Raw genomic sequence first — 12,266 nt, 5'->3', positions numbered from 1 at the left:
TATGTGTTTACTGAGGTTCTTACAACTGGGAAGCTGTTAAATTGTTCTGTGAAGTTATGAAATCAGCCCAACTGACAACAAAGATCAAACCAGAAGTTTTGGTCCCAGAAATCAGTTGCCAAGTTTGTATCGTGTTCTTCCTCAAGCAGGATCAGTTGTCTTAACAGCTAGTTTGTATTTTTAGTTGCATAATTGTAATAAACTCATAGTTTTAATAGACTCTTAGGGGGTTTTTTCTAGTAATTTTTTGTCTGCATTTAAGAAATTACTTGAACTAATGTGAAGGGATTTCCTTTTGTAGAAGCACTCCAGGTTTTTCAATATGCAAAAACACCTCCCCAAAATACATTTGTTTATCAGTACACCAGTTTTTCTGTTTCACTGGTAGACAAAGTCACTTCTAATTTTGAAAACTAGGAATTTGAAATAGGAGCAAATTTATTAGGAAATCCATTGTTCAAATGATAACCAGAAAGAATAGTTTGCTGATGTCCAGTTGGATTTTTGAAGTTAAACTGCTTTAGTTTCACTTAGCGTTTGAACAGAAATCTCAAAATAGTGTAAGTAGCTAATGAAAGAATTCATAACAGTTCTTTTTGTATAGAAATAGAAATATTTTGTTCTTATTCCTGTCTTTTCTTAATTTAGTACTGAATCAGCTGCTGTGTTCTGTTGAACCAGTCTCTCCTGTGGGCATTTATGTTTTAAGACTGTTTTTGGGTTTAAAGATCTCATATTGCAAGCACATACATTTATAAAGCCATAATTCTGGCAGTCCAGCAGAAGCTCTAAGTCATTCCTGTCTGTACAAAATGGTTTCAAATGCATTACAGTGACCTACCCTGGATTTTTCTTTTTTAAATTTTGGGCTTTTTTTGGACTGTGATTGTAAGAATGGAGGGTTGCCTGTTGGATCTCTTGCAGTGTTAGGACTTTAAGGTACTGCCTGAATTAGAGTGAGTGAAGAGGGAACTTGAGGCTCACACTGTAAATGTGCCCATGTATCCCAAAGCATCACAGTGCTGCTTCCTACAGACACAGAATACTGATATTTCTAGATATTACTGTGAGGGTTTAGTAGTCTGTTATGGTGATGGGATCATCTAGACAAAGAATTTATATGCCCTGGGCTATAGGTTAGGCTGGTCCAAAGAATTATTTGATTTTTCAGTCTTCCCTTATACTGACTGGTATCAGTGTAACAGTGTTTAGTCAGAATTCCTCACTGGATAAAGGAATCTCCACACTTCCCTCCAAGTTCAGCTGCTTCTGCTGAATTTTCATGTGTTAGGCCTTCCCAGTGAATTCCTATTTTCTGAAACACACCACCTATTTTTTTTCTCTTTGGATCGATTTTTCAGCCTTCAGAAGAATCTTTCTTTGGTCTTCACACAGAACATGGTGCTGTATAGGAATTATTTTGGGGATTTTTTTTTTCCATGAGGAATCATCTATCCTCTTCTCATGGGGTTGCCAATAGACTAATGACCAGGACAGCATTTGAGATGTGGGAAACCAGCTTGAAGTTCCTTAGGGTGTTAGTTTAACTAGGAAATGCACTCTGTAAGCTTGTCTTTATGCACTTCCACTTCATAGCTGGGAGCCCCAATCTTTGTGAAGTTGCACTTGCACATGTTTCTTTTCTAAGGGAAAAAGTGTCTCTGAGGGGTATTGTCATCAATTGTGCAGTTTGGGTTTGTGTTTTTTTTTTAATCTAGGGTTATGAATGAAATTCTGTCTTCAGTTTTAAGGGTGGTAGTTTAAAAGTGCTTTCTTCCTGTAGGCACCTCGAGAATGAACAATTTAATGGGATTGTGCTTTAGGACAGGGCTGTCTGTGAAATAAGACTGTAAGTTGTTGGTAGTATCTTTAAAGTATAATGTGTTTGGCTGTAAAGCTAAGTAAAGTTTCAAGGCATTTTTGAGGAATTTGAAATCGTTCAGTAAGGTGTTGACAAGCTACAACTTCTGCTTGAAGCAGTTTATTACCCTACTAGAGCTTGCAATCAGAAATAGTTTTGGCAATAGCTGTCCCCTAAATAAATGGCAGAAGCTTTTCCTCTTCTTCCCTTCATTATCAGTGTGAAGTAGATCTGTCCTGATGGGATGAACAGAGTAGAGAAAGAGAACAATTCTTCATTCAGCTCTAGGCTGTCTTTGGCAATCACATTTTCCTTTCCTGAAAACAAAGAGTTCATGACTTCTGGGGTTTATGTGGCTTCTCTGAAAGAATGTTCAGTTGTGTATTAGGCAAAATTTATTTGTTTTCTTCACAGAGGCTCCCATTCAGCTTTCATAAGCAGTGTAAGTTTTATACAAAATACTGAACAACACAACTAATTCTGTGCAGTTTATTGCCAGACTGTTGTCTCATCTGTCTTTTAAAATGTTTCTTGTCCTTATTAGTGTCTATGTTATGCCCTAAAGCTAACTTAAAGAAAAAACTGACCCAGTCCCAATTGTAGCTCATGTTGTTGTAGGTTTAAGAAAACTCTATTACCCAATATATTTTAACAGGTCTCTGTTTCCAGAAATTTGTAAAAGTAATTTCTCAGTCAGTGCCCCCTTTGGATAAGTCTACAGCAAATCTTCCACCTGTTTGGGTGTGAACAAATATCAGCATTGCTTCCAGGGTAAGTGTAGGCACAGGGCAGCCTTTATACATCTTGGTTAAATTTTCAGGTGTTGAGATTTTGAGAGAGGAAAGCACTGTAATGATAATGTGATCTGAGCTTTATAACACATTAGGTCATTTTTGGGTAGCAATGTTTGGTTACTGTGGTTGGTGATATGAACTGGGTTTGTGCTGAAGCAAACGTTGCACAGCACAGACATTGTTTGGTGCTTGTCTTGGACTGTTCACAGCCCTGAGTGGTCTTTCTTTATCTGGGTTCCCAATTCCAAGATAGGTCTTCTCTGTACCTATTTAAAGGGAGCTAAAGAATTCCCCAGCTCTGCCTCTTTTGACTCTTTCAGTGTCAGCTCCTGATGACTTGTGCAGTGATTGGAAGGATCAGTATTTGTACTTGCTTAGGGGTGTTTACAGTTTGACCAGACTTTTATACAAGGAGATGTTTGCTCATAGGTTGTCAAAAAATGGAGAAAACACCTGTTTAGTTAAGAAAGAACATGTCATTTTTGTTCAAACTATCTATATAGAACTATAAACTATTTTCTTAGATTTTTTTCTTACTTTATTTCAGGAATTGGAGACACTGCTTTTGATCAGCTTTATCCACTCTGACAAGAGTGTAACTGGAATCTTTATTTTAGAAGGACTATGACCTTTTCTTTGCACAGAATGAGGCCCATACCATGTGCACAATTAGGATCATGGTTGTAATTGGTTAATTCCCTTTCACATAAAAATATTTTATTTTTTCTTTCAGGGTTTTTGTGGTATGGTTTGGGGTTTTTTAATTTCTCTTCAGAACGTAGACATAAGTATTTAAAGTTCTTTGGCACAGTTGATCACAGCTCTGATCCTGTGAGTGGGCTTCTGCTTGTCAGCAGTTTAAAAATATGAGCATTGATTGTTAGGTTAAATTCTTATTTGCTATTTCACACTTACTATAATTTAATTGCATCTTCTAAAATAAATATCCCGTGGCAGTATTGCAGCCATTACTGGTATGATAATGGCCTTTTTAGTGGGGAAATTTGTAGGTTTGTGTTTAAATCAAATGTTAGGTTTTAATGGATTTACACAAAGATGATCTGAAGCTGTTACTTTATTGCACTTGTCAGAGTGCTGCCAATACTGCAAGTATATTTATAGTCAAATTTCTATATTCTATAGGAAAATATGGGATGGTTTTGTCCAAATAAAAAGCTCAATATTCATGAAAAGCAAGACTTACATGCTCACATGCAGCAGAGGACTCATGGACTTGCTGTGGTTTCAATGTGATTCACTTCTGTAGCTTTTGGATATCGTGCACAGTTTGTTTTGCCAGTGCTCCCCTTCTGCTTGCAGTTATTATAATATGAAAGGGGGTTTTTTTAATCATGAAGCTCTTGGAACACGAATTAACAGTGTTTTATGACAACTGGCTGACAGTTTACAGCAGATCTAAGGGTATTGGTAGTTGTCTGGTTTCTAAGTAGGCAGCAAAGTAAAGGGGATGGTGATTTTTCTAGACTGCTGATTGTGTCTGGATCTCATCATCTTTTTTTCCTGTGTATTTACTGAGGCAAAAGGACTGAACACCACTTAATTTGTAGTCTTCTTATTAATATATTTATTAGAAAAGGGATCTGCTTATTAATGATTAGATTGTGTGTACACATACCTATCTGCAATTTTATTTACTTGCATGTTGAAGGACAGCATCTCCTTTGTTTGCTCTTATAATTAGAAATAATTTTAGGCTGTTTCTCAAGCATTGCAAATTCGGTGTGTTCACTCTGAAACTTTTTAATTTTTTGCTTGGCCTGTAAGAGACCTTAAACTGATATTATACATGTTACTGCTACATTTGGCTTTGCTAGGATAACTAAATGAACCTTCAGAATCAGAACAACTTTGTGTATGTCACTAATTCCCCTTCAAACTTTATCAACCCCATATTTACAGAGAGTGATAAGCCACGAGCAGGAACAGGTGAACCAGTGTTGAGTTTGCACTACAGCACAGAAGGAACAACGACAAGCACAATAAAACTGGACTTCACTGACGAGTGGTAAGAGGTTCATTTTGGTTTCGAGTGGTTCATGAGCAGCACATCAGTAATACTTGTCAGGCACAGCTGTAGGTAAATTATTTTCCATATGATTTATGTCTGGTTTTAGGTGTGTATAGACAGATGAAATGGCTGTAGTCCATAATGCATTCAGAACATAAGACAGCCATACTTTACCATCAAATTTGTACAAGAGGGGTTTTTTTGTGTGTGTATTTACTGTGAATCTCTTTAATGCAAACATAATTTGAAATGTGCTATTTTTATCAAACCTGGCATAATATCAGTGTCGTATAAAGCAGGGTAATACAGGGCAGTACAGGATGGTGCTTATGTTTTAATTCTCTGGTCTACCAGACTTCTCATATGATATTCTGCAAACTAGTCTTTCTGTGGCCCAATTCCTGAGTTGAAAACACTGAAATTAGTATTTCTGTGTATTAGGAGTGTTGATGAATTCATAAGGTTACGATATCAACTTTGTGGACTGCTTAGATATTACAGTGATGACATCCTTTTCAGATAATAAATGCACTGTCTAATGGCCTGACTTACTTGGTTTTGTATCAGTCTATCAGCAGAGCATCTCAGGATCTCCCAAAATAACCACAATCCTTACTTCATTTCATTTTACTTCTATTCCTCTGCTTATGTTTTCAACATTATTGTAGAAGACAGTAAGTAGAAACACTTGCTGGCATTTGTTATTGAGAGGGGAAAAAAAAAACCCCAAACCCAAACATATTTAGCTACTCTTAAGTGCTGTGGCTTTAGACATAAAATATACACTTTGATCACAGCAGTTTGGAAACTTCAGACAGTGATTCATAAGAATGAAAATTTTGCCTGTGTGAATCTGAAATGCTCTATTTAGAGTCCAAATCCAGCAAGCTTTGAAAAAAACAGTTCTGCTGTAATGCTTTTAAGTAATTCTGCATTTAGTTTTGTAGTCATATTTGTGTAATGCTTTAGGATAGACGGGTTTCACGAGAGAAATCAATAAAGAAACTGTACGTGGTGGTCAGAGAACTTAATGCAGCTTTGGTGGTGGGTGGTGTTGGCAGAGGTTCAAAGAAGGGTTGTGTGGAGAACTGGGGAAAGGAAAAACCTGCTGTGGAAGCAGACAGCAGGGCTTAATGTAATGAGAGCATAGGGGGTTATTTTGCTCTCAAAAACATCCTCTTCGTGTAACTGGTGGGGTGAAAAATAACATTGAAGTCAAAATTAAAGCAGGGTAATAAGTGAATGCGAATTGAGCATTGGGCTAGAAAGTAGATTACTAAGAGTTAAAGAAATCTTAGTGTTTAGACCATGATTAAGTTTATAAATGAGGCATGAAATAGTAAAAATGCTCAATTTGGTGTCTAGCAGTACCCTTCTTGTCTGGTCATTCAGAAACGATGCTGAAAATCCTTGGTTTAGAAGAAATACTAAAAGGACTAGCAAAAACTTCCCTGTGTTCTGCAAATTCAGTACAGCAATGACATGAATGAGCAAAGAATATTGCTAATCAAGACGAGTCAAAGCTCTCATTTAATTTAAAAAATAAAAGCACTGATTCTCAAGTCCTAGATTCTCAAGAATTTAGACTAAGCATGGTTTGTGCTGCTTCTAGCAATGTAGCATATGAAATATTTAATAATAACCTACACAGGTAAGAGGATATTTGTAAAGAGTCAGTCTAAATTCCTGAGAATCGTGTTTATAATTGTTTTCTGCTTTTGTCCAGTGATTTGCATAAGTTTGAGGCCACATCACAGAATTGGGACAGGAGAGACTGAGAGAGCTCAGCAACAAGACTTTGCATTTCCTAAAAGAAGATCTTTACTAGAAAGTCTAAAAACACTAGTTTTGATGACATTCAGGACAGCATTTTACGTATTTCCAGAGGAATCATTTTCCTTATTGTAAACAGAAGTTGGTGTTCCACAGTAGTTATCTAAATATGAATGGGGAGTAAATGTCAAATACCAGCCTATAATAAATCCTGAGAAATAACAAAACTCTGAGAACTGAAAGTCCACACCTCAAAAGGTACAGAAATTATAACTAAGGGTGAAGGGCCTGGAGAATTTTATCAGAATCAAATTTTTTAATTGAATGGGATAAGGTTATTTATTAGTGCTCAGCTGATAGCTTGTCATACCTCTAATAAGACCTCTGAATATTTATACGTGTAAAAAATGTGCAAATAGTGAAAAAGACTGAATGTTTTTGAGTTCCCACAGTATTTGGAAAAGCAATGAATAAATTCTTTGAAGGTTAAAAAAAAGGTAGGAAGGAGAGAGCAGGGTTCTGTGATGCAGGGGAATAGTGTGGGATGAGTGGCAATGGACATAATAAAAGAGAATTTTGGAATTGCTGTGGAGGTTGATGGTTGTAGCTGCTGCCAGGAGTTATAGAACAGTGGGACTGCAGTGAGAAGGACAATGGTGTCAGGCTGTGCTTTGCAAGGATCTTCTCTATTTACATGATTGTAAATTATTTTCCTTTCACGTGTACGTTGACAGGAGCAGCACAAATTCGAGCTCAAGAGGGAGTGGAACTCACTGCAAAACCGAAGGCCAAGAAGACTCTGTAAAAACAAAAGCTTTGGACGAGTCGGGGCCTGAAGGTGAAGAAGGAAGTAAGATCCAGCATTATTTCTGTATTACCAAGGCAAAGATTCTGCTCTTGTGTGTTCCTGGCTATCAGTGCACACAATGGGAGCCTCACAGACGTGCATGTGAAGGCAGAATGCAGCCATCACAGAGCATGAGTTTTTTAGGAGAGAAAAAGACACCAACCTGAGATGGTTGCAAGTAAATAGCAACAAAACTAACTTATCCTGTCTTGAGTTCTAAAACCATTGTTCTTTTTTCTTAAGGGCATACTGTACCACAACTTGTGGACAACTGCACTTTGCAATCATAAATGAGTGCTCAGTGTTTTGTTACATTTCTTCCAAGCTCTCACTGGATTTTGTTACATGGGGCTGTCTTGTTCAATTCATTGCCAAAAGGGCAGTCAAGTCAAATGACTGGTTCCAGAGAAACGTTTAAAAAAAATAATTCCTTTTAAGAGAGGGATAACTTAATTTATCTTCAGAAATAATAGCTTTCAGTAAGTGATCATCTGTATCAAGAGTATTAATGCTATTTTTGCAGCTAAAGTTCTCATAGGATGTCAAGTATATTAAGGAACAAGAAAGAAATAGTTTTTTCTTTGTTAGTGTATTGACCTGGTCAACTGGATAGGTTTATATATATTGACTTTTATGTGACTGATATCTGAGATTTCAGTAAAGTGACACATGGACTTTGAGGGCATTGCTTTGGTTGGTTTGACCTGGGAATGCTGGTGTCATTTAGACTTGTTTGCATTGTAGATGTGCATCCAAATGAAATCATGTGATTGACTATTAAGTTGTTTAATTCAGGAGTTCCTGATGAATCTCACAAGGAAGATGTGAGTGCTGAAGATCTGAAAACTACAGATGAAGCTGTAGAGACAACAGAAGCAAGTAGGTATCTGTACTCTTTCAAATAGTTATAGGAAGAAGTAGAGAATGAAAATCTAAATTTTTTATAAGAATTCAGTATGCATAATTTAAATTCTGTGACTGTTTCTGGTGTCTTCTAAAATGGACTCTAGTCATTAATGGTGGATTTCTTTTCCCCAACATTTTCTGTTAGCTGTATCAGATAAAGCTGGTCCTGAGCATTCTGGAACTCAACCAGAAAAAAATGGCCCCGATGCTGACGCTGCCTCTGGGAATGCAGAGGAAGAAACCTCCTGTGAAAGGAGTGTGAACCAAGACACTTCAAATGAAAGTACTGAATCCACTGCCAACTTGCTTGCTGCAAGTGATGAACCTCAGTCACACCCAGAACCCTCAGGGCTTGCAACTCCAGAGGATTCCTCCACCAGGACCTCAGCTCTCCAAGAAACCGATGACAGTGACGATGATCCTGTTCTGATCCCAGGGGCGAGGTATCGAGGAGGACCAGGACACAGGTGAGGGGAACACTGAGCTCTGCTGTTGCTTGGCAAAAGGCTTTTTATGTTTTGGGTGGGTTTTTTTAAATTTTTTAAATTATTTGTTTTGTTTATTTGTTCGAATGAAAGATCTAGAAGCTCATGCCTCATATCATTAATTAAAATAGCCAAGAGCTTGATGGCTGAGTCTAATTTGCCTGTATGTAAGACATGTATAGCTATAATTTCCCTCCTACCCTGGCAGGCTCTTACAGATCTAATGCTCTTTGTGGTTATTTCTTGACTGCTGAATACCTCAGTGCTAAATATTCGCAGTTAATTTTTTATTGTTCTCCCTGTAGTCATAAGTATAGAAAGTCCATAAATTCGTATACAGGGTACAGGGACTTACATTTTCTTTCAGCTATACTTTAGATGTTCTTACTTTGGCAAAGCAAGAGCTTTTAACTGCTGTTGTTCAGCAATGCTGTGTTTGTAGTACGTAAATTAAAACTGGTGTGTTCAATTTTTCACTCTACTTTTTCTCTGAAAGAGAAGCTGTAATCCTTTTACTTTTGTCTGTCATTGAATATTAGTGTGTATGCCAGTAAAAAAAAAAAAGTAGACTACTAGTTGTTATTAATAAAAGGCATTTAGTAAGCTTTGTGCTTTTTTAAAAGACGTATCTAGTAAGCTTTGTGGTTTTGTAAAAAAATATAAACAGCTGTACATACTTGTTTAATCATTCAGTAAACTTAGCCCCCCGTTTGGTATTGTTGGTTTAACACCTCTGTTCACTAATTTCAATTCTTGGACTTTTTAAAAGCTGTAATAATTATTTAAGCAACATCTTTATTGCGTGACATAAGACAACACCTTTTTTACTAGTTTCAGATGTAACCTGGTGTCAGGTTCCTTAGCTTTACTCCTGTCCTGTTCAAAGGCAGCATCATCTTGCTACTAATTCCTTATGCTGGCAGTGCAAATTCTTTCCAGAAATTTACAACATGTTTTCATTAGGAAATCAGGAAGAATTTAATAGTTGTGTACAGAAAAGGTTGTGAATAATTTGCAGTTCAAAGTTGTAAGCCACCACACTGTCAGCAGGGACAGAAAGAACAGTCAGTGGTTGTTTATTACGAAGCAATTGTGCTCACTGAAGGACAGTTTTTATGAAGAAGCCAATATATACAGACTCTGTCTTAATCCATTGGCTTCCCATGCAATGCCAAGTAACTGGAGATAAATATCAAATGGCAGAAATATTTTCCACTGCAGAGCCAAGGTTCATTATGATCCAGTGATTGAAGAGCAAGCTGTGAAAAGCCCTGCAATTTAAATCCCATTTCCATTTCTGAGCAGGAGTTAGAGCTTCTCTCCGTGCACCACGTTGCCTCTACAATGTAATAGTTTTTGTAGTAATGTGATAAGAATGACACTTCCAGGTATCATAGAGCAGTTACAATTTCCCACTAGTGGGGACATCTTAAATGAAGTTGCAATTCATCTGACACGCTTCTTTGTGTGCAGGGAGGTTTCTTCCTGTAGCAGTTTAAATTCATCATATAGGAAAGAGCATTCAACTAAATGAATGGTATAATTAAAATTCTCTATGCAGCCCTCTGCTCACTTATTCTTTCCCCAGATAAAATCTGAAAAAAAAGTAGTTTTTTAGTCAATGTTGGTTTAGGCTTGCCTGCAGGTTTCCACCACTCAGCTTTAATGCCTGACCAATTCATATTGTTCTGCTTTTGTGTGTGTGCAAGCAGCGAGGTTTTCTAGTTTAACTTCCAAGCATTACATTCCCTCCTATGCCCTCTGAGATACTGAGGAAAAGTAAGACATCCTGTGTGTGCTCAGAGGAATTTGGATTTCCACAGAGAAAGCAGACACTGGTGGTCTTAAGGGCTGGCTATAAGCCCTCTGAGTATTTATATCTCATATGAAACAGAGTGAAAGGAACTGGAAGTCCTCTCTACTACTACGATGTTATAGCCTATAATCCCTTTCACAAACTGATCAGAATTACATAAAACCCCCCTGGCTCCTTAACTAGTAGGAAGCCAACTCAAAACATTGCTGCTGTGATGGGCATAAATTAACTAAAATTAGTCATTTTGTTTGGTGCTAACATACTGTTTGGATTGAAATAATTTTTCACGCCCAGTGCTTATCATTTGAATGATGTTCATCCTGTCCATTTTCAGCTTTTGTCTCATTAGACTTAAGAGTGCCAAGTTTTTCTCACTCTTAGCAGTAAAAATCTGTGGGTTGCCTGCCATCCTGCTGGTTCCTGTCAGCTCTCCTCCATGTTTCACATCTTTCCTGAATATGGTAGACCAGCACTGTTTGGATTCTGCTGGGATTAATTCTGGGTTACCCTTGGTCTAGAGAGGATTCTCTGAGACACGAGTGAGCTGCAGTTACATCCTTCTCCCCTCTTTGCTTAGGGCTGTCTCAGTGGTGGCCCGTGGTCAGACACGAGCTCAATTAGTGCACTGCAGTCTTTCCCACTTTGTCATTTCTAATTAATGTGTGTTATCTTTCACCAGCAGGAAGCTCAGAACTGTATAACTCAACCTTATACTACTGATTTTCCACCCACCTCTTTTTCTCAAGGTCCTTCAGCCCCCTCTACATTGATAAAGTTCCCCAACCTCACACCCTGCATGAATACATTCCCACATCCTGCTCAAAGACTATTAGCAACATATTAAACAAAACTGCCTGCAAGACTGGTGCTTAACTCCACCAGTATGCTTTCTATAGGCTTATGTTTTCTCTTTTCTCACTTAGTAAATTGTGTTACCTAACAATTCCTTTACTAAATCTCATTTTCTCAAGTTTACCTAATAATTTAGTTTCCAATGTGTCATCCTGTAAGATAATTAACGCTGTTAATACATGAGTAATAAAGTAGATTTTTCTCTCTCTAGAATATCTAGGGGGATGCTGCTTTGGGCTTTTTCCTTTGTGGTTTTGTTTTATTTTCTCTTTCTGGAGAAGGTTATAGTACTGGCCTGCAATAATTACCTTTTGTGAACATATTTTATACAGTGGAAAAAAAAATGTTTAATTTTTCTACAGGACAAAAAAATAAAAAAGAGGCCACAGCCTTCTGAAACAATTCTAAAAACTGTTTGACTAATAAACCTCTTCCAGTATGTAACATTACTTTCCTTTTGCTGCAACCAATTTATTTTTCTTTAGGCTGTGTTTTCTTATTAACCTAATAGCTCTTGTTTACATTGAGCAGAAACTCCACAGTTGGAGAAATTAAGACAAAGGAAACTCTCTGAGTCACTTCCCCACTGTAAAGTACAACTTTCTCCACTGAGGAATGAAGGGTAAACTTCTGTACTCTGAAATTATGATCTTTAGCTTCCTCTTAAGGAAAGGAAGTGGCAGAAATATCCTTTTGGTTGCTCTGTTGGCAGTACCTGCAGTTAAATAAACTGACAACTTCCTGCTGCATCAGTGCTGCTGGTCTCACTTTATTTTTAGTAAGGTGGATGTAGATTTCAGATTTATAAGCAGAATGTTGTCCATTTTGCATATCTAATGTTTACAAGGCTTCCATTATTTGAATTTTATTCGGGTACAAATCCAACTTTTAATGTTCTCAAGC

The 12,266-nt window shown here is 37.3% G+C and overlaps 1 protein-coding gene across 7 annotated transcripts in view; it reads left to right on the top strand.

Moving 5' to 3' along the window:
- The window catches only part of DCAF6 (DDB1 and CUL4 associated factor 6), an 81,479-nt gene that overhangs the window by 50,896 nt on the left and 18,317 nt on the right, over positions 1-12,266 (top strand). For all 7 annotated transcript variants that reach the window (XM_032680366.1, XM_032680364.1, XM_032680362.1 and 4 more), the window contains 4 exons: positions 4,576-4,681; positions 7,192-7,307; positions 8,100-8,183; positions 8,356-8,677. In XM_032680366.1, the coding sequence (XP_032536257.1) occupies positions 4,576-4,681; positions 7,192-7,307; positions 8,100-8,183; positions 8,356-8,677 (628 nt within the window). The remainder of the gene's footprint in view (positions 1-4,575; positions 4,682-7,191; positions 7,308-8,099; positions 8,184-8,355; positions 8,678-12,266) is intronic.

Source organism: Chiroxiphia lanceolata, chromosome 2, assembly GCF_009829145.1.
Source record: "Chiroxiphia lanceolata isolate bChiLan1 chromosome 2, bChiLan1.pri, whole genome shotgun sequence".
Lineage (NCBI taxonomy): Eukaryota > Metazoa > Chordata > Aves > Passeriformes > Pipridae > Chiroxiphia > Chiroxiphia lanceolata.
This window is presented reverse-complemented; position numbering and strand designations above follow the sequence as displayed.